Raw genomic sequence first — 20,478 nt, forward strand, 5'->3', positions numbered from 1 at the left:
GTTTGAGTTCAGGTTTGCATTTAAAACATTAGTTTTTAATATCAGAAACACAAAAACTGCCTAATCTATCATTACAGTAAATATGTTGAAGAAGTTATGTTAAATCTAGTACATTTGACACTGTCATATGCTGAGTGGTTTTATTGATTTCATTAGGATACAAAAAACTATTTTAATGTGACATTCCTACTAATTATGGCAAAGTATATCGGTTTTTCAATTATGGCAATAATGCCATTTTTTTTTTACTTTTTTAAATTTATCTCTAGTGTTTAAAGTTTTATAGATGTCCCCTTTTTTTCCATTGACCTTCCCACCTCCCCACTCCCATCCCTTCTCTAGGCCTTTACCCCACTGTTATCTGTGTCCTTGGGTTATGCAAATATGCATATAAGTTCTTTGGTTGAGATATGTTAAATTTCTCTCTTAAATATATATATTTTTAAAATGTTAGTCAATTTAAAGAGAAAACATTAAATAAATGGTATTGTTGATTGTATACCAATTTGTGCAAAATTGTAGAGGTGCTCTATGAATAGCTCCACTTTAAGAAACAAATAATTTGAGAATCAAAGAGATGCCCAAGATGTTGACTTTATTAGTTCCTTATACCAGCCACTAAACTTTTTCAGTGGTAGTCCAAACTAAAGGTCAGAGATAACTATATGACTTTCCAACCTAAAATTCTAAGGCTTAGTTGAGAGTATTGCAAAGAGACTACCAAAAAGTGTCTGTAGCTATACAAAGGAGTATTTTAATTCTAGGTGTATAACTGGTAAGTAATAGGGCTAATGGGCAGCGGTGGATATTTGATTTTGCTGTTTTAAAAAGAGGTGTCCTGAATGTGTTTGCAGGCAGAGAAAAGAGAGCCTGCAGAAAGGGAGGACTGGACATGCTTAAGAAAGAATTGATGAAACGAGGTCCCCAGGGAAGAGACAGGGGTGGCACCAAGATGATTGATAGAGGAAATGAGGGGAGAGGATTGATGGAGGAGATACATTGGTACAGAATGGAGCCAGATGTTCAAAAAACTAATGTTATCTACCTTACACTTTGAGGTAGGGGTTTTCCTGTTAAAATGCCTTGATCAGAAACTAAGAGTCAAATTTTCTAGTAACCACCAACTTGGGTACCTACATACCATATTCCTCTCACATGTAGGTATTTTTTGCTCTCTCATGGAAGTCCCCAGAAAGAAAAGTGGCTTACATTATACTGGGTTCCACACAATATCAGGCTTCTTGATTATTAAATGAGCACAGGGTGGCAGATGATAAGCTGGTATCAATGTAAAAGGAACCTAATGTTTTTTTTTGTGTGTGTGTGTTGTTGGTTTTTGTTTGTTTGTTTGTTTTTAACTCTTTATAAACTTCATTGTCTTAGCTGGCATAAAATAGCTAGCAGAAATATTTAAATATTAGATGTAATAAAAGGTATGCATAGTTCAGATATTTTAACAAGTTTCATTCAAACTGTTTTCCAGGTTTAAAGAAACCTGGAAACATTTTTGCCTAGAATTTTTTGTTTTGTTTGTTTGTTTGTTTTACTATAGAAATCAGAAGTCTGATTTAGTAAGTTTCTAAATGCCTTGATGGCAAAAGTGCACATGAGAAGGGTCAGAGTTACGTGAAGGAGTTGCATGTACATTTGTTTATTTGTGAGTTGAGGTTTGTAATTGTAGAAGTACTTTGCAATCTCAGCTTTTGCTTCCAAAATCTAGAATTATCTCCACAGAAGGCGGCTTTCTTAAAAAATATTTATGATAGAAACCACTGTTCTCTTTCAACTGGATTCTAAGTAATTAAATAATCCAAACTGTTTTGACTTTAAATGATAAACTTTTATTCTGAATATACTGTTTTTGCACAAGATTTAACACAACATTTTCTGGGATTATAAATATTTTTATAACAGTATTATACAAATTTTTACAAAATGTTTTTATCAGGCTACTTAATTTCCACAAAAGTGTCAAGAGAACATAATAAATGGGAGAAAAGATCTTTTGTTCACAAAGCCACTTGGCCTTTTGCATGGATTCACACTGAGCATTTTAATAAAAACATCCTAAAAAGCATGATCCAACAATCATACAGCACAACAAAAAAGAGAGCTTTGTCAGGTCACACTGTAAACTCAATTGGCATCTATACAAGACAGTATCCCATTAGTCTCAGAGGAATTCCTCCGAGTGAATTATGTGAGCTATATAAACAAAGTACATGAAACTATTGGTAAGGGTTGTCTGAGTTTTTGAAATTCTGGATTTTTTCCAACACTTGATACATTATATTGATTTGCTCTTTACACAAATGCACACGGATTATTAGCAATATTAACATTCTGCTTTGAGGAAAACAACATTCCTATAACAATAAGGTATCTGAAATTGTGGGCAAGTGAAATTACCATTCTATTCTACTTTTTTTTTTTTTAAATAAAGTCACTACATTTGTTTCACTGGATCAAACTCTGTATCTCTAGACATTTTAATGTCAACTAACATGATCAATGGAATAGTTTAGAGTTTTAAATTAAGACATAGAATTTCAGCTTTGGTGGAGAGGAATATTTAAAGGAGATGGAAAATACAAGAGAGCATCAAATAAGCAAGTAACACTTGGGTTGGAAAGGTCACTTAAAAGGGATACCGCCTATTTGAATCCAGTAAGGCCAGTTTTAAAGTTAATAAAAGGAATATTATAAGAAAACTTACAAATGGCAGCAACACTGTTCCGTTTTTTTGTTTTTGTTTTCCAAGTTAAGCAATAATGCTTCAAGCATTAGAAACATGAAAAAAGATCATACTAAAATCTTACAGGTCCAGGACCTCAAAATCTCTTCAATCAAACTTGCTAACTATGTCATATTAAAAACCTGTTACAAATATGGACCACGATTGGTGTTTGGCAGTAATGCTGGTTGTTCAAATGAAGAAAACCATTAATGCAAAATTTATTCCTGTTACTCAACACCAATGCAAGAGTTATTTGAATTTGTCTTAATGCCAAGCGACATTAAGCTGCATGAGTATAGCACAAATGAAGAGTTTGAAAGCTTTTTTCTTGATCTCTTGTACTGTTCAGTCTTTGAAACTCAATATATATAATAGGCTATAATTTAAGTTTTTGACAACAATTAGAACTCAGAGAAAAATCTGAAATTAAAGATAAAAATTTGGCGGGATGAGTGTTACTGTCTTACAGAAAAGTATGTATGCAAAAGGCATAAAGACAAGTATTAGGATTCAGAACAATTTTTAGTCAGAGCACATTCTTACCCAATTTATAATCATGTATGTGGCTGTCATAATATATTATTATCTTGCACAGCAGAAAATAAAGGATCATAGCAAGACTCATGCATTAAATATATTTTGATGGCAAATGAAATCAAATAGGACCCTGCCAAGAGATGCCATGTTTAACTGTCATTAATACAACAATAATGTAATCAATGAATACATACTATTTCAGTCACATTAGTCATGAAAATATATTTAATAGATTTTAAAGATAATTTTAAGGTAGTCTGTTGTATGCTGGAAGCAATCCCATTGTTTTAATGTGTTGCTTATATACACAAACTAACAATTTTATATTTTGATATCCCCTCCCAACACTTTCTTGATTTAAAATAGTCTAGCAAAAGTTAACAATAAGTTTTAAATATTTAATTAACAAACAACATGATTTAAACATTTCTAGAGAGAGAAATTCCACTTTTTGTTTTTAAACACTTTGGTGTTTTCTAAAATGTCAATACCAGTTACAAATGAGACTACAAAATCACAATGCATTATAAATGGTAACTGATGTTAACTCTTAGAACAATAGTTGGCAAAGTGAATCCATTTCCCAATCCCCCCATTTTTAAATAAAAAAAATATTTTAAATAAGGAAATGTACACAAATAGTACCTAGGGTATATTGGTGGTAGGAGGAGATTACAAGTATATGCAAAGCTAAAGACAAAACAAATATACCCTTTAAGCTATGCTAAAGAATTTGTTATATCTTTGCTATGTGGAGCATATTAAAGCATGCTGGATAATGTTAATAAGATTTTGACTTTAAAAGGATATGTAAGAAGATTTCCAGCATATACACACACCAATATTTGGCATGTTCAAAAAAGAACAAATGCATTTTACCATAAAAAATATCTGTATACTTCCAATCTTCAGCAGAATTACTCACTACAACTAGAGTTACACATTCAGTTTTCACCCTTTCTTCAAATACTGTTTACTCTTGAAAATAACTTTTAAAAGTATAAGTAATATTCGGCTTCCATATTCATCTATAATGAAATATTTGATTTACTATGCTAACAATTTTCACCAATGAGGCTGTATAAAACAATTTTGATTACCCATAATCAAGTATTCATGTGCATACATATAGATTCAAGGTTTCCTGTTTGTTCAGATTATTGTAAAACCCTCATCAATCTGCATGGGAAATTTTGGTCAAGTGATCAGACCATTGAAAATGGAGAGACAAAGCAGCAGCAACAGCAGCAGAAATTTTTGGATTGTAGGTGCCACTATTCAAACGAACAAAGAGGAAACCTAGGATGAATCTTCATTGAGAACATATATGTACTTTTCAAAAAATAAATGTGTCAAATCTGATTTATGTACTTAAAATATCTGTACATAGGTTTTCAGGCAAAAGCAGGAATCTGTATAAAATCCGTTAATTCCCATTTCACCATTTCTCTAACCCAGTCATTCAGCATTTACATTGCACAGTATATTCAGAGTAGCTTAACAATGTTTTTAAAGATGACTTAGGTGCATTACACTGCAAGGTTCAGATTCTTACATAACAATAATGTCACTCAGTTAACTGTTCAATGGACTATACAGTTAAGAGAAAACAAACAAAGTTAAAATAGCAGCAGCATCATGCAAAATACCCTTGGTAACCAAAGTTCATTTATCACAAGAAAAAACATCCTCCCCTCCCCGTGACAAGCTTTTCTTAGAGCACTTTGAAATATCTGGCTAGCACTACATAACTCTACTGTGAACAAAGGAACAGCACACTGAAGCAATTAGTAAGGGCTTACATTTATGAGGAAATACGTCGCATATTCAAATTTTACCCTCAAGCACCTTTAGTATAATAATTTCTTAGTTATTATTTTCAAACAACCAATTTATTACCCCACCAAAACTTAAATAGTCATCATCTGTGTTACATTTTTGGCAGAGAAGCCATTTTTCATAAGGCATTTTATTCATGGCAATTTTTTTATAGAAAATTAGCCATTATTTCTATTTCAACAGATTACATCAATATTAATTCTCTCTATATATACATATTTCAATTATAACTATTCAAAGCAGGAAATAATGGTCAACAGAAGAATAAGTAAAGGCAAAGAAACAACCTTTTTTTTCCCCCTAGAGGTTTTCTTGGTAAAAGAACAAGGATTGAAGCAAGTCAAATTCCAGGTCAAAATCAAGACAATTTGTATGAGTCATAAACAGTTGTGTGGGGAGCCCTTTTACAAGTAATCACCAACAATGCAACAACAAACTTTCAAATTTTCCAGGAAAGCACGTACAGAACTTTGCTTTGATGTTATACATGGATGATGCAACATTCAGACAAGTTTCAGGATCTGGCACCCTGACATGCAGCCAGTGGGTGCGTTATAAGTCTGTGCCTTAGACTTATGCCATGTTATGGGCCCAGCTAATGTCCTGCTGATCCGAGGTTGACCCTATGTTAATGCAGTTGAGGACTCATGTTTTGGCAGGGTCTGGAGTTTAATTATGCAGATTTGGTTTTGGAAGGTCATAACTGGCAGTGTCTGATGCCAGATAAAAGCCAAAGAAGTACAAACTGGATTCCAATGATGGACCACAGGGAGGCATTTAATCCAGAGGCGCCACCACAGTCAGTGTAATCCTCCTGTTGGAAAAAACAGGAAAAAAAATCCTGAAAAATATTTAGTAAGACATCTTTCAGAGCACCTGGGTTTAGTCCACTTCTGAACTCACCTTATAAAATTTATTTGAGTCCAAATAAATTACATTTTCCCAGATTTTATTGTTCAATGATTTAGGAGAAAGAAATTTCCCTAGTACCATTTAGAATGCTTTATAATTTTATTGTCGATTCTGATGATAATGAAAGAAAATATTTTAATAGTGAATGCTATTTTGAGTTATGTACCAATTTCTAAATAAAAAAAAGACTTTCATAGGATTAAGTGTTCCCATATATTTATAAATACAAGAAATAAAAATAAAATTTAACAGCATGTTTTACAATTCCCATGAATTATGTTTTTAGCGATTATGCTCAATTAGGCAAATTTTAGGACTGGTAAAATAAATTTGAGAAGTGAACTTCTATTTTCCATATCTCTTACATCTAATTTCAAAGGTGAACATCCCATACTGCACATGTAGCATCTGGACCTCCATCAAGAATTAAAATAAAAAGAACTTATTTGAACCATAAATGAAAGGACACTCTGAAACATATATCCTAAACAAGGAGCTAAGCTATCAAGTTTTGTTTAGAAAATCATGAATGTAGGTAATGCATATACTCATTTGGATTACCCAATGCCGAGTTGTGGTTCATTATGTTCCCTACAAATGCAAAATTATTATTTATCTTTTATTCCAAGGTTCTGTATTCTGTAACATTTTCTATATCCTTTAATTCCTTTTAATATGTTGAATTTAATAGAAAACCCTCATATCTAATTATTTTTCTAAACATCATTTAAGAATTTACTAATCCAAGGTTGATCTTCCAATAATAAAAATAATGTTATGTAAGTATGTGAGTACAAAGGAAACTAACTAATTAAATATTCTATTCAGAATATTTACACAAAGACTCTGAACTCCCAGAGAATAGAACATTGACTCTTTGCTCACTAGGGTTTAATACAGTGATTGCTACCCAATAAATAAATACAATTTCTTTCTTGAATTGTATTGTGAGGCAGAACTCTTTTGTCTATTTAACAGAATTTTTGAGGAAAAAGCATCTGTTAAGGGAAATTTCACTTTTAAAAGATGGTCCCTAAATCTAAAGAGATAGTTAAAAAAAATGATCAATTCTCAGTCCTCATCCTATTTGACTTTTCAGAAGCATTTGACAAAGTACAACAAATATTCTCTCCTTGAAATATTTTCTCATGCATCTTTCCTCCACACTTGTTTGTGGTTCGTCTTAACCTTTTCAGCTTGTTCTCTTCAGGATCTTTCCATGTGAGATTATTCCAGGGGTTATTTCTCACTCGTATTTTCTTTTTTATTTATACTTTCCCCCTAGGTGTTCTAATCCAGCCCTGTAGCTTTAAATTTCACCCATTTGTTAATTACTCATATTTTTATTGTTTTAAATATGAAAATGTTTTTTTTTTAAATTCAGCTCTATTGAATTATAATTGCCAAATAAAATGGCAAGATATTTAAAGTGTACATTGTGGTAACTTGATTATGAAAGGATTGCCCCATCAAGATAATTAACACATCCATCACCTCACATACTAATTTATTTTCCTTTGGTGAGAATATTTAATATCAACTCCCTTAGCAAATTTCAATTTTACAGTGTTACCAACATAGTCATCAATTATAGTCACCATGTTTTATTACATCCTCAGGCCTTACACTTTTATCAACCTCTCCCCATTCACCTTAGCCCTGGGCAGCAATTTTGTTTCTGAGTTTGGAATTTGTTTATTGATTTTTTAAAAGATTCCCTATATATAGTAAGTGATACCATGCAGTATTTGTCTTTTTCTGCCTGGTCTATTTCACTTACGTAGCATAATACCTCAAGGTCCATCCATATTTTTTGCAAATGACAAGATTTGATTTTTTTTTAATGGCTGAATAAAAGTCCAGTATTTATATAAACTTTTAGGTTGTTTCTATACCTTGGCTACTATAAATAATGATGCACTGAACACAGGAGTGTATATATATTTTCCAGTTAGTGTTTTCATTTCTTTGGATAAATACCCAGAAGTAGAATTTCCGGATAATACCATAGCTCTATTTTTAAAAAATTTAAGGAACCTCCATACTGTTTTCCATAGTGGCTGCACCAATTTACATTCCCAAAAATGTATAAGGCTTCTCTTTTCTCCACATCCTTGCCATAATTTACTTTCTCTTGTCTTTTTTACAATAGCCATTCTAATAGATGAGTTGATTTTCACTGTAGTTTTGATTTGCATGTCACTCATAATTAGTGATGTTGAGCCTCTTTTCATATGCCTGGTGCCTACCTGTATGTCTTCTTTGAAAATATGTGTATTCAGATCCTCTGCCCATTTTTAAATTGTATTATTTATTTTTTGATACTGAGTTTTATGAGTTCTTTCTATATTTTGGGTACTGGCCCCTTATCAGATATATGATTTGTAAATATTCCTTCCCATTCAGTAGATTGAGGTGATATATATATATATATATATATATATATATAGTTTTGTTTTCTTTGCTGTACAGAATCTTTTAAGTCCCATTTGCTTATTTGAGTTGATTTATTTGTGCATAGTATGCAATAGTGGTCCAGTTTCATTCTTTACATGTGGCTGTTCAGCTTTCCCAGCACGATTTGTTAAAGAAACTACCCATTTCCCAGTGTATGTTCTTTGCTCCTTTGACATAAATTAGTTCACCATATATACATGGATTTGTGGCTCCCTATTCCGTTCCATTGTTTTATGTGCCTTTTTTATGATAGTACTAGACTGTTTTGATTACTGTAGTTGTGTAATACAGTTTGAAATCATGAAGTATGATGCCTTCACTTTTATTCTGTCTTAAGATTGCTTTGGCTATTTGAGATTTTTGTGGTTTATGTTGTACATATTGTAGTTTTGTGTGTTTTTTTTCAGTGTACAGGTCTTTCACCTTCATGGTGAAATTTATTCTTGGGTATTGTATTAATTTTGGTGCAATTGTAAATGGAATTAGTTTCTTAATTTCTCTGATAGTTCAATATTACTGTTTAGAAATGCAACTGATTTTTGTATATTGACTTTGTATCTTGTACTTTTATTAAATTTATAAATTCTATCAGTTTTGTAGTGAGTTTTAGGGCTTTCTATATATAAGACCATGTTATATGCAAATAAAGACAGTTTTACTTCTTCCTTTCCAAGTTGGATGCCTTTTATTTCTTTTTATTGCTGAATTGTTCTGTCTAGAACTTCCAGTACTATCTTGAATAATAGTGGTGAGAGTAGGCATCTCTGTCTTATTCCAGATCTTAGAGGAAAAGTTTTTAGCTTTTTACCATTGAATATGATGTTATTAGCTGTGGACTTGTCATGTATAACTATTATTATGTTGAGGAATGTTCCTTCAATACTGTCTTTGTTTAGAGTTTTACCAAACAGAAATTTGGAACTAAGCTGAGCAGCTTTCCAAAGAACAAAAAGATTTCTTTGCTGAACTAGATAAAGTAAAGGGCCCTCTCATATTTAATGCAAGCATCATGACAGACCTAGTTTATTACATCCGGCAGGGACTGCACTGGCTTCACCAGGATGCCAAGTTGCTATCTTCAACTGAACACATTCTGTTGCCTCGGATTTTCTCCACAATACTGTTAAATCACGAAGGAGAGCTGCCATAACATGCCACCTAGCTGACACGAAGAATAAGGAAGGGTGTTCTCCCCCCTTGTTCATATGTTACTGTTTTTTATAACCCAAAGCCATTCTATCAGCTGACCCTGTCAATATTCCTAATATGAAAAATTATTGAAATGCTTTTAAATCTGCAGAAAAAAAAATTGCCTGTTAAATTTGGTAAATGCTTTTTGTGCATGTGTTGAAATTATCACATGATCTTTATCATTCAGTTTGTCAAAGTAGTATATTATATTGATTTATTTGCAGATGTTAAACCATCCTTACATTGCTGGAATAAATCTCATTTAATCATGGTATATGATCCTTTTAATGTATTGTTTCATTTAATTTGTTGAGGATGTTTACATCTATGTTCATCAAGAATATCAGCCTTACTTTTCTTTTTGTAGTCTCATCTGGTTTAGGTACCATGCCAAACCTGGCCTTGTACAATGCGTTTAGACTTGTTCCCTCCTCTTAAATATTTTAAAAGATTTGAAGAGAATTGGCATTTATTCTTTTTTAAGTGTCTGGGAGGATTCATCAGTGAAACCGTCTCATCCTGGACTTCTCTTTTTTGGGAGGTTTTTGATAAGTGATTCAATTGATTTATTAGTCATTGGTTTGCTTAAATTTTATATTCATGATTCAGCCTTGAGAGGATGTTTCTAGAAATTTATCTATTTCTTCTATTGTCCAAAGTTGTTGGCATATAATCATTCATAGTAATTTCTTTGATCCTTTGTACTTCTTTGATATCAATTTTAACATCTTTTTCGTTTCTAATTTTATGAGTTCTCTCTCTTTTTGTCTTGGGAAGGCCAGCTAATGGTTTGTCTATTTTAGTTATTTTTTGTTTCATTTAACTTTTCTATTGTCTTTTTAGTCTCTATTTATTTCTGCTATGATCTTTGTTATTCCCTGACTTCTAATACCGTTGTGATTAATTCTTCTTCTTCTTCTTCTTCTTCTTCTTCTTCTTCTTCTTCTTCTTCTTCTTCTTCTTCTTCTTCTTCTTCTCCTTCTCCTTCTCCTTCTCCTTCTTCTTCTTCTTCTTCTCCTTCTTCTTCTTCTTCTTTTCTTTTTTTAACATCCTAGAGGTATAGATTTAGGTTATTTGACATTTTTAAAATTGTTAGTATAGGTATTTTATCACCATGAACTTTCCCTTTAGAAGTACTTTGCTATTTTCCATAGTTTTGGTATGTTTTACTTCCATTTCTCTTTTGATTTCTTCTTTGAATGATGATTATTTAACAGCATATTGCTTAATCTCCACACATTTATAAATTTTCCAGTTTTCTCCATGTAATTGATTTCTATTGTTATACACTTGTGGTCAAAAGGATGCTTGATATAATTTCTTCTTGATATAATAATCATCTTACATTTATTAAGTCTTTTATGGCATAAAATATGTCCTATTGTGGAGAATATTCCCCATGCAGTTTAGAAGAATGTCTATTCCGCTGCTTTGGGGTGGAATGTGGTTAATATCTCTTACGTTCTTCTGCTCTAACTTGTCACTTAGTTCCAAAGTTTCCTCATTGATTTTCTATCTAGATGTTACATCCCTTGATGGAAGGAGGGAATTAATGTCTCCTAATATTATTGTACTAGAGGCCTGGTGCACGGATTCGTGTACTGGTGGGGTCCCTTGGCCTGGCCTGTGACCTCTCACAACCTGAGACCCCTCGGGGGATGTTGGAGAGCCGGTTTCGGCCCAATCCCTGCAGGCCAGGCCGATGGACCTCTCTGGGCCGAGGGTGTGGGTGAAGCAGATTCGGGGCCAACAGAGCCCCAGCAGCAACCTAATGCATGGCCGATTCTGTGAGGACTCGGGCTCTCTCCTCTACTGGTTGGAGTGTCTGCCCCTTGGTGGTCATTGCGCATCATAGCTATCGGGCGATTGGCCGAATGGTCAGATGGTCGCTTGGGCTTTTATATATGTAGATTGCTCTCTATTTCTCCCTTTTGTCTGTTAATATTTAATTGATATATTTAGGTGCTTTATGTTTATATATAAATATTTATAAATGTTATATCCTCTTTTTATTTATTTATTTTTTTAAATAAAACTTTATTCAGATTATTACAATTATTTCTCCTTTTTCCCCCCATAGCTCCCCTCCACCCATTTCCTACGCTACCTTCTGCCCTTACCTCTCCCCCACTGTCCTCATCCATAGGTGTATGATTTTTGTCCAGTCTCTTCATGAACCCCCCATACCCTTTTCCCCCTGAGAATTATCAGTCCACTCCCTTTCTATGCCCCTGATTCTATTATATTCACCAGATTATTCTGTCCCTCAGGTTTTTAATTCACTTGATTTTTAGGTTCACTTGTTGATAGATATGTATTTGTTGTTCATAATTTTTCTCTTTACTTTTTTCTTCTTCCTCTTCTTTAAGAATACCTTTCAGCATTTCATATAATACTGGTTTGGTGGTGATGAACTCCTTTAGCTTTTTCTTGTCTGTGAAACTCTTTATCTGCCCTTCAATTCTGAATGATAGCTTTGCTGGGTAGAGTAATCTTGGTTGTAGGTTCTTGCTATTCATCACATTGAAAATTTCTTGCCACTCCCATCTGGCCAGCATAGTTTCTGTTGAAAAGTCAGCTGGCAGTCGTATAGGTGCTCCCTTGTAGGTAATTAACTGTTTTTCTCTTGCTGCTTTTAATATTCTCTCTTTGTCTTTTGCTCTTGGCATTTTAATTATGATGTGTCTTGGTGTGGTCCTCTTTGGATTCCTTTTGTTTGGGGTTCTGTGTGCTTCCTGGACTTGTAAGTCTATTTCTTTCACCAGGTGTGGGAAGTTTTCGGTCATTATTTCTTCAAATAGGTTTTCAGTATCTTGCTCTCTCTCTTCTTCTGGCACCCCCATAATTCTGATGTTGGTACGCTTAAAGTTGTCCCAGAGTCTTCTTACATTATCTTCAACTTTTTGGATTTTTTTTTTTGCTTTTTGCTTTTTCGGTTGAGTGTATTTTGCTTCTTTGTAATTCAATTCTTTGACTTGATTTTTGTGTTCCTCTTGTCTGTTTTTGGGTCTCTGTATAATATTTTTTATTTCAGTCAGTGTATGTTTAATTTCTAGTTGGTCCTTTTTCATATCTTCGAGGGTCTCGTTATATTTATCAGCCTTTTCTAGGATATTCTTGAAAAGCCTTATAACCGTGGTTTTGAATTCTATATCCAGTCGTTTGTTTTCCTCCATTTCTTTCGTTTGTGATCTGATTCTTTGACGCCGCATTTTCACTGCTTCCCTGAGTTGGTAAGGTAGATTTGTGTGCTAGGTTTCCAATATGGCCCAGTGGATCTGCCTCCCCAGTTAACCTGAGGTGGACACTCTTGGTGCACCCCTTTGTGGACTGTGTGTACAGCCTTGTTGTAATTAAGTCTTTATTGTTGTTGGTATCACTGGGAAGAATTGACCTCCAGGCCAGTTGGCTGTAAGGATCAGCTGTGTCTATGCTGGGAGAAGTTCGGTGCTGGAGACAGCCTTATAGGATTAGACTTGCCAAATTGCAATAGCCTCTGTGCTCAGCTTGGATGGGGTGGAGTCTCAGGGCGGAGCAGACAGTCTTGGCTTCCCGTCAGCCTTGCCCTTGCGCGCACGTGCGTGCCCCCAGACCTCTGCCTTCCCCGGCTCCCGAGTCTCCGCCCGAGAGTCCAGACTCCCCCCACAAGAGCGTGGGTCCCCAGGGGCTCGCCCGGAACTGGGGTTCAGTGCAGTCAGAGCTGGGGTTCAGTGCGGTCGGGGGCTTCCTTCCCCTCCCGCCAGAGAAAGTCAGCCAGGCTCTCAGCCGCCCTTCCTCTCTGCGCGCACAAAGACCCTTTGCCGTACCTCCAATTCTCTGTGAGCTTTTCTCTTTCCTTCTAGTTGTAGAATTTTCACTCAGCCAGCTTTCCTGGATGGTGTCCGTTCTGTCTTTTAGTTGTAGTTTTGAAATTGTTGTGCGAGGCAGCAGTTTAGGTGTTTACCTATGCCGCCATCTTGGTTCGAAAGTCTATATCCTCTTTTTAAATGACTCCTTTATCATTATATAATGACTTTGTTTCTTATTACAGATTTTTTAAAATCTTCACCCAAGGATATGTTTAGAGAGAGGGGGTGGGTAGTGGGATGGGGAATAGTAGTGGGGGAGAACATTGATGTAAGAGAGAAATATCAATCATTTGCCTACTATATGCACCCCAACTGGGAATCAAACCCCCAACTTTTTGGTGCATGGGACAATGCTCCAACCAAGATACCTGGCCAGGGCTTTTTATTACAATTTTTGTCTGAAAGTCTATTTTGTTTAAGAAAAGCTACCTAAGCTTTCTCTTGGTTTCCATTTGCATGGAATATCTGTTTCCATTCCTTCACAATTAATCTGTGTGTGCCTTTAAAACTGAAGTATGTCTCTTGTGCACAGCTTATAATTTTGACTTTTTTAAAAAAAATCCATTCTGCCAATTTATGTCTTTAAATTGGAAAATTTAGTTCATTTACATTTAAAGTAATTATTGATAGGTATTTTGTTAATCGTTTTCTGGCTGTTTTCAAATTCCTTTGTTACCTTTGTTTCTCTTACTCTCTTCCTTTCCGATTTGACGTGTTCCTGTAGTGGCCTGTTTAAATCCCTTACCCTTTATCTTTGGGTATGCAGTATATTTTTGCTTTGTGGTTACCAAGGGCTTACACAAAACATCTTTTAACACTGTATTTTAAGGTGGTAACATTTTAAGTTTGAATACATTCTAAAGCTTTACAATTTTACCCTCTCTCCACCACATTTTGTTTTTGATACCACAATTTTCATATTTTATCTTGTGTAATAATTATTATAGTTATTTCACTACTTTTTTTTGGACTAAGATCTATTTTGGGAGCAAATTTGCAAAGCACTGTGCAACTCATCACATAAATTATCTCAATTGTTTCTCATGGATGCCCAATGAAGTAGGTATTATGTCCAGATTTTATAGAGAATGTAAGTTTCAAAAAATAAGCCATTTGCCCAGTCACACTGTTAAGAAGCCAAACCATATGATCATAATCTGTCTCATACACCAGAATTAACCCTTTCACAATCATATTAGATATATGTGATTATAAACCCACCACCATTATAATATTAATCTTATTTTAACTATGCATTTACCTTTATCAATGACATTTATAGTTTCATATAATTTCCTGTTACTAATTAACACTGTTTTACCTGCACTTAAAGAAGAGTCTTTTACATCCTATCTAATAAAAGAGTAATATGCAAATTGACCATCACTCCAAGATACAAGATGGCCACGCCCATGTGGCCAAAGATGGCTGCCCCCATGTAGATACAAGATGGCCACCACAAGATGGCTGGCAGGGGAGGGCAGTTGTGGGTGACCAGGCCAGCAGAGGAGGGCAGTTGGGGGGGACCCAGGCCTTCAGGGGAGGGCAGTTGGGGGGACCCAGGCCTGCAGGGGAGGGCAGTTAGGGGTGACCGGGCCAGCAGGGAAGGGCAGTTGAGGGCGACCAGGCCTGCAGGGGAGGCCAGTTAGAGACAATCAGGCTGGCCAGGGAGCAGTTAGGTGTCCATCAGGCTGGCAGTGGAGTGGTTAGGGGGTGATAAGGCTGGCAGGCAGAAGTGGTTAGGGGCAATCAGGCAGAGGCAGGTGAGCAGTTGGGAGCCAGCAGTCCTGGATTGTGAGAGGGATGTCCAATTGCCTGTTTAAGCCCGATCCCACCAGACTTAAACAGGTGGTCGGACATCCCTCAAGGGGTCCCAGATTGGAGATGGTGCAGGTTGAGCTGAGGGACACCCCCCCCTCCCCCATGCACGAATTTCATGCACTGGGCCTCTAGTTTCATATAAGTCTAGTGGCTATAGATTCCTTCTGTTTTTGCTTGTCTCAAAACTCACTCTTCTTCAATTCTAAAGGACAATTTTCCCGGGTATTCTTGTTTGGCAGGTGTGTTCTTTAGCACTTTGATTATTATGTGCCACTACCTTCAGTCAGATAGTCTTAGGGGTTCCCTTGTACACAACAGTTTTTTTCTTACTCCTTTTAAGATTCTCTCCTTGTCTTCTACTTTGATAATTATAATGGGTGGTAGTGTGGGTCTCTTTATATTGAAATACTATTGGCCCAGTGCACAGATTTGTGCACATTGAAAGGAATCGGGCTCCTCCCTCTTTGGTTCCAGGGTGCGTCACCCAAGAACCGCTGCTGCCAAGTCACTGCAGCTTGGCAACTCCTGCGTTGAGCATCTGCCCCCTGGTGGTCAGTGCATGTCATATATACCAGCCAGTCGACTGGTCAGATGGATGGTAGCTTAGCCTTTTATATAAAGAGACTAGAGGCCCAGGCACGAAATTCGTGCACTGGGAGTGTGTGTGTGTCCCTCAGCACAGCCTGCACTCTCTCCAATATGGGACCTCTCAAGGGATGTCCAACTGCCCATTTAGGCCCAATCCCTGGGATCAGGCCTAAATGAGCAGTCCGACATCCCTCTCACAATCCAGAACTGCTGGCTCCCAACTGCTTGCCTGCCTGCCTGCCTGCCTGATTGCCCCCTAACCACTCCTATGCCAGCCTGATTGACACCTAACCACTCCCCTGCCAGCCTGATTGCCCCTAACTGCCCTCCCCTGCCAGCCCGGTCACCCCCAACTGCCCTCCCCTGCCGGCCTAGTCACTCCCAACTGCCCTCCCCTCCTGGCCTGGTTCCTCCCAACTGCCCTCCCCTCCTGGCCTGGTTCCTCCCAACTGTCCTCCCCTGCCGGCCATCTTGTGGCGGCCATCTTGTGTCCACATGGCGGGCCATCTTGTGTGTTGGAGTGACAGTCAATTTGCATATTACTTTTATTAGATAGGATATTTGAAATATAACATTGTATACATTTAAGGTGTACAATGTGTTAATTTGATGGATGGATGTACTGTAATATGATTGTCACTGTAGCAATAACTAGTACCTCTATCATGTTATGTAATGATCCTTTCTTTTTAGTAGTTGTAATAATTAAGGTCTAGTCTCTCAGTTTGATTTTTTTATAATACGATGCTATTATGTATATTCATTGTACTGTGCATTAGATATCTAGGACTTATTTACTACTTGTTTGTACCCTTGAACAACATCTGTTCTATTCCCTCACCCCCATTTCCATACTCTGATAGCTACTATTTATTCTGTTTTTACAAGTTTTTTTTTGGTTTTGTTTAAGGTTCCATATATAAGAGATATCATACAAAGTGCTTGTCTTTTTCTGTCTGACTTATCTCACTTAGCACAATATGCTCCAGGCCTAACCATGTTATTAAGAATGGTAGAATGTCCTTTCTCATAGCTAACAAATATTCCAGTGTTAATTATTTGAGAAACCTCCCTATTGTTTTCCATACTGGTTGTACCAATTTATATTCCAACCAACAGTGTACAAAGGTTCCCTTTTCTCACATCCCTGCCTGCACTTATTGTTGCTTATCTTCTTGATGAAGCCATTCCAATAGGTGTAAGATGGTATCTCATTGTGGTCTTGATTTGTATTTCCCTGATGAATAGTGAGTGATGTTGAGCAACATTACATGTGTCCTTTGGGTACATTGTCCCGGTGGGGGAGGAATCCGTTACACCCAGATTCAGGCTGACTGGAGGCTGAAGCAGAAGCAAGCGTCTTTTAAAATATGCAAGCCTTCCAGGAAAGGCTTGGAGATGGGCATTTCTGGTAGCTCCATCTGCACTGAGCTCTGGGAGGACAGCTGATTAAGAACTGTTTGTTGGCTACAGTCCTATATTACCTGTGAATGCCAGCTGTGCTGGCCACCAGAGACACGTGACCCAGGGGTGCATTCTTAGAGTGGTGGTTGATAAGCCAAGATGCCAGATATGTTCAAAAATCTTCTCAGAGATACCAGAGACCTGGAGTGGGTCAGAGAATGAGCATGGAGGCATTGCCTACTGTGGCCAGCCTTTCAGGGAGGGCCACAGTCAGCTGCTAAGTATGTGCTAACGTAGAGGACTTTATTCTCAGGCAAAAGCTTCTAAAGTATGCAAATATCTTTGGGCAGAGAAAGACTGGGAGAAGGCATTTCTGGCTGCTCTCTCTTCTCTGAGCCCTGGGAGGATGGCCATAGTGAGTCCTCATGGGCCCATTAAAAACTTTTTCTTTGTTTGCTATGGTCTTGTGGGTCTCATGGATGCAAGCCCCTGATGACTTTGAGAGCTAGGTGTTTTGGGGGCTCATCATCAGGTGGAAATCTTAAAAGCTGAGGTGCTAGATATTCAATCAAAACCCTTCAGGAAGAACCTGGGAGATGCGAGTTGCCTCTTGATTATAGGTTGATGTGCCAGATGTGAGGTTTATGGAGATAGTGTGTCGCAGCATTTCCTACCCATTTCGATGTGGGTATTTTCTTGATCATCCAAAGTATAGGGGTCACTCAGCTGGATTTCTTTCAGAATGAATTTCAGTTTATAGGTATATGTTTGGTGTGTCTTGGGGCCTACTATGTCACCACCTTGGACCAGAACCTCAATTACTCACATTTTTATATCTTTAGGCCTAAGTTCTCCTCTGACCTTCACATTCATTTATCTCTACCACCTCTACTCTTATATGGGCTCAGAAAGATATCAAGCTTGCCCCAAAACATTATTTTTCTAAATGACACATTTAGGAGTAGTGGATCAGGTCAAAGACAACAAGTCATCTGTGTTTCCTCCCTTTTTCTCAAATCTAATCCATCAGCATGTCTTCTAGCTTCAAAATATATCTCAAAACCTACTACTTCTCCTATCTAAGTCACCATCACTGCTTGCTTATACTCCTGCAAGGCTGCCTCATTGCTTCTACTTTTGTCCTTTTATTATCTTTTCTCAAAAAGCAGTCTTCTGAAAACCATACGTTAAATCATTTCACTGCCTTTCTTGAAATTTCTTATCGCTCTCAGAGTAAAATTTCTCGACAAAGCGTTACATGGTCTGGGACTTGGCTGTCTTTCCAGCTTCACCTTCCTCTCCCCTCCCTCACCACTCATTCTGCTCTGATAACACTGGCTGTTTCTGCAACAGGTGGAGGTGTTTACTATCTCAGGGCTTTTGTGCTCGTTATTCTCTTTGTTCAGATACCTTTCCCTGTAGGTAGGGTTACCAGATAAAAAACAGCATTCCTAATTCCATTTCAGATTAAAAATAAATAATTTTTTAGTTTATACATATCTCAAATACCTCACAAGTAGATTAAGTATGTAATAAATAGTAGGTACTCAGTAAAGTAGTGCATATATTGATTAGTTATAAACACAAAATACTAACTTAAAGCTTGTCATTATACCAGGAGTGTCTCCTAAGTTTTAGTTAACTGGTGTGTTTTTTCATGTTAGTCTTCTGATTTTTAAAAATTTATTGTCGAGAGTATTATAGGTGTCCCCTATTTTCACCCATCTCCCACCCCACCCTAGGCCTTCACCTGTCTATTTTCTGTGTCCATGGGATATGCATATATGCTTATAAGTTCTTTGGTTTTTGATGGGACAGAAAATTAGACCACAAACAAGACCCATTAATGCATTAAAGATATATTTATCAAAGAAATTCTTATTAATGTAAAAATTATCCTAGAAATGTATTATGGAAAGAAAAATATTCTCTCTGGCTTGAATCCATTTTCTTTATTTTTAAATGTGTGTTTGTTTTTTTGAGGGGGGTGGGGATTCATTTCCCCTGTGTGATGATGAGATATGTCTGATTTAGCCTGCAAGGTGGTAGTTTAGATAAGTTATTTGGAGTCCCTGAAATCTGTAAGTTGATTCACACTAAAAAAATCAGCCTCTTCAGTTTCCTGATCATGCTTTCTCTTGCATTTTGCATGGGCACTACATTTACCAAGACTTGAAATTATTCCATGCAAGTAAATTATGAGCTATATTCTAAAAACATTCCAAATCACAAATGCACTGGTATGGGTGGAACTTCAGTATTTCTCTGTTTTAAAGTGACCAAACTCCCACTAACATCATGACCAGATCAAGTCTGATTTTTTAAAAGATAACTATAGTAGAAAATAAGAGATTGGTACCTTGTTTCAGTATGACAGATTATACAGTGCATATATATATATATATATATATATATATATATATATATATACATACATACACACACACACATATATATAATATTTAAATACAATAGAGTAATTTTAGTAGATTTATTTCCAGGGATGTCTCTCAAAGGAATCTCAAAAAAGATAGACTGAAAATTCCTCATTCCTATTTTCACTTTTCAGTTATTCATTAAAAAAACCCAACAACATCTAAACCATAGTTATATATTCATATGCTTTTGTCCCAAGTCTAACTTTTTAAGACTATGTATACTTGGTGACTAAAATCTCTTCTGTTTTACCTTGTTAAACAACTATTACTCTTTCTTTCCAAAACCAGAACCTGGGGTTACTAGTTGCACATAGTAAGGGCACAATACTTTTTAATTTATTTAAATACATTTATGAATAATTTTCCCAAGAGAAAATTTTCCGTAACTTGGTTAAGAAGTTTTGGCTCTTTCTTTTCTGAATTATAGTCACCATTAAATTTCCTTCAAAAGGCAAATCACTGGTGAAGACATCTACCAAACAATGGCTAACTTTCAAATTTAGATAGGCTTGTACCTAAGTCACCCATAACAGCTTCAAAGAACAATCTATAATCTTAACAAATAATTTGTTCTCTTACACAGCACCTTAACATACTTACATTAACTAATGAAGTAGGTAGTGCATTTGTTCACCTATGTACATATACACCCATTTATTTCTCCATAATCATTTTTCATGTACCCAATAATGTGTTTTTATAAATT

At 36.2% G+C, this 20,478-nt stretch overlaps 1 protein-coding gene across 3 annotated transcripts in view; it reads right to left on the minus strand.

Annotated features, from left to right (window-relative positions):
• Positions 1-1,822: 1,822 nt before the first annotated feature.
• Positions 1,823-20,478, minus strand: part of CACNA2D1 (calcium voltage-gated channel auxiliary subunit alpha2delta 1) — a 393,063-nt gene continuing 374,407 nt past the window's right edge. For all 3 annotated transcript variants that reach the window (XM_080665796.1, XM_080665795.1, XM_080665798.1), the window contains one exon: positions 1,823-5,927. In XM_080665796.1, the coding sequence (XP_080521922.1) occupies positions 5,811-5,927 (117 nt within the window). In that variant the 3' untranslated portion in view covers positions 1,823-5,810. The remainder of the gene's footprint in view (positions 5,928-20,478) is intronic.

The sequence above is a fragment of the Plecotus auritus genome (assembly GCF_963455305.1).
Source record: "Plecotus auritus genome assembly, chromosome: 4".
Classification (NCBI taxonomy): Eukaryota; Metazoa; Chordata; class Mammalia; order Chiroptera; family Vespertilionidae; genus Plecotus; species Plecotus auritus.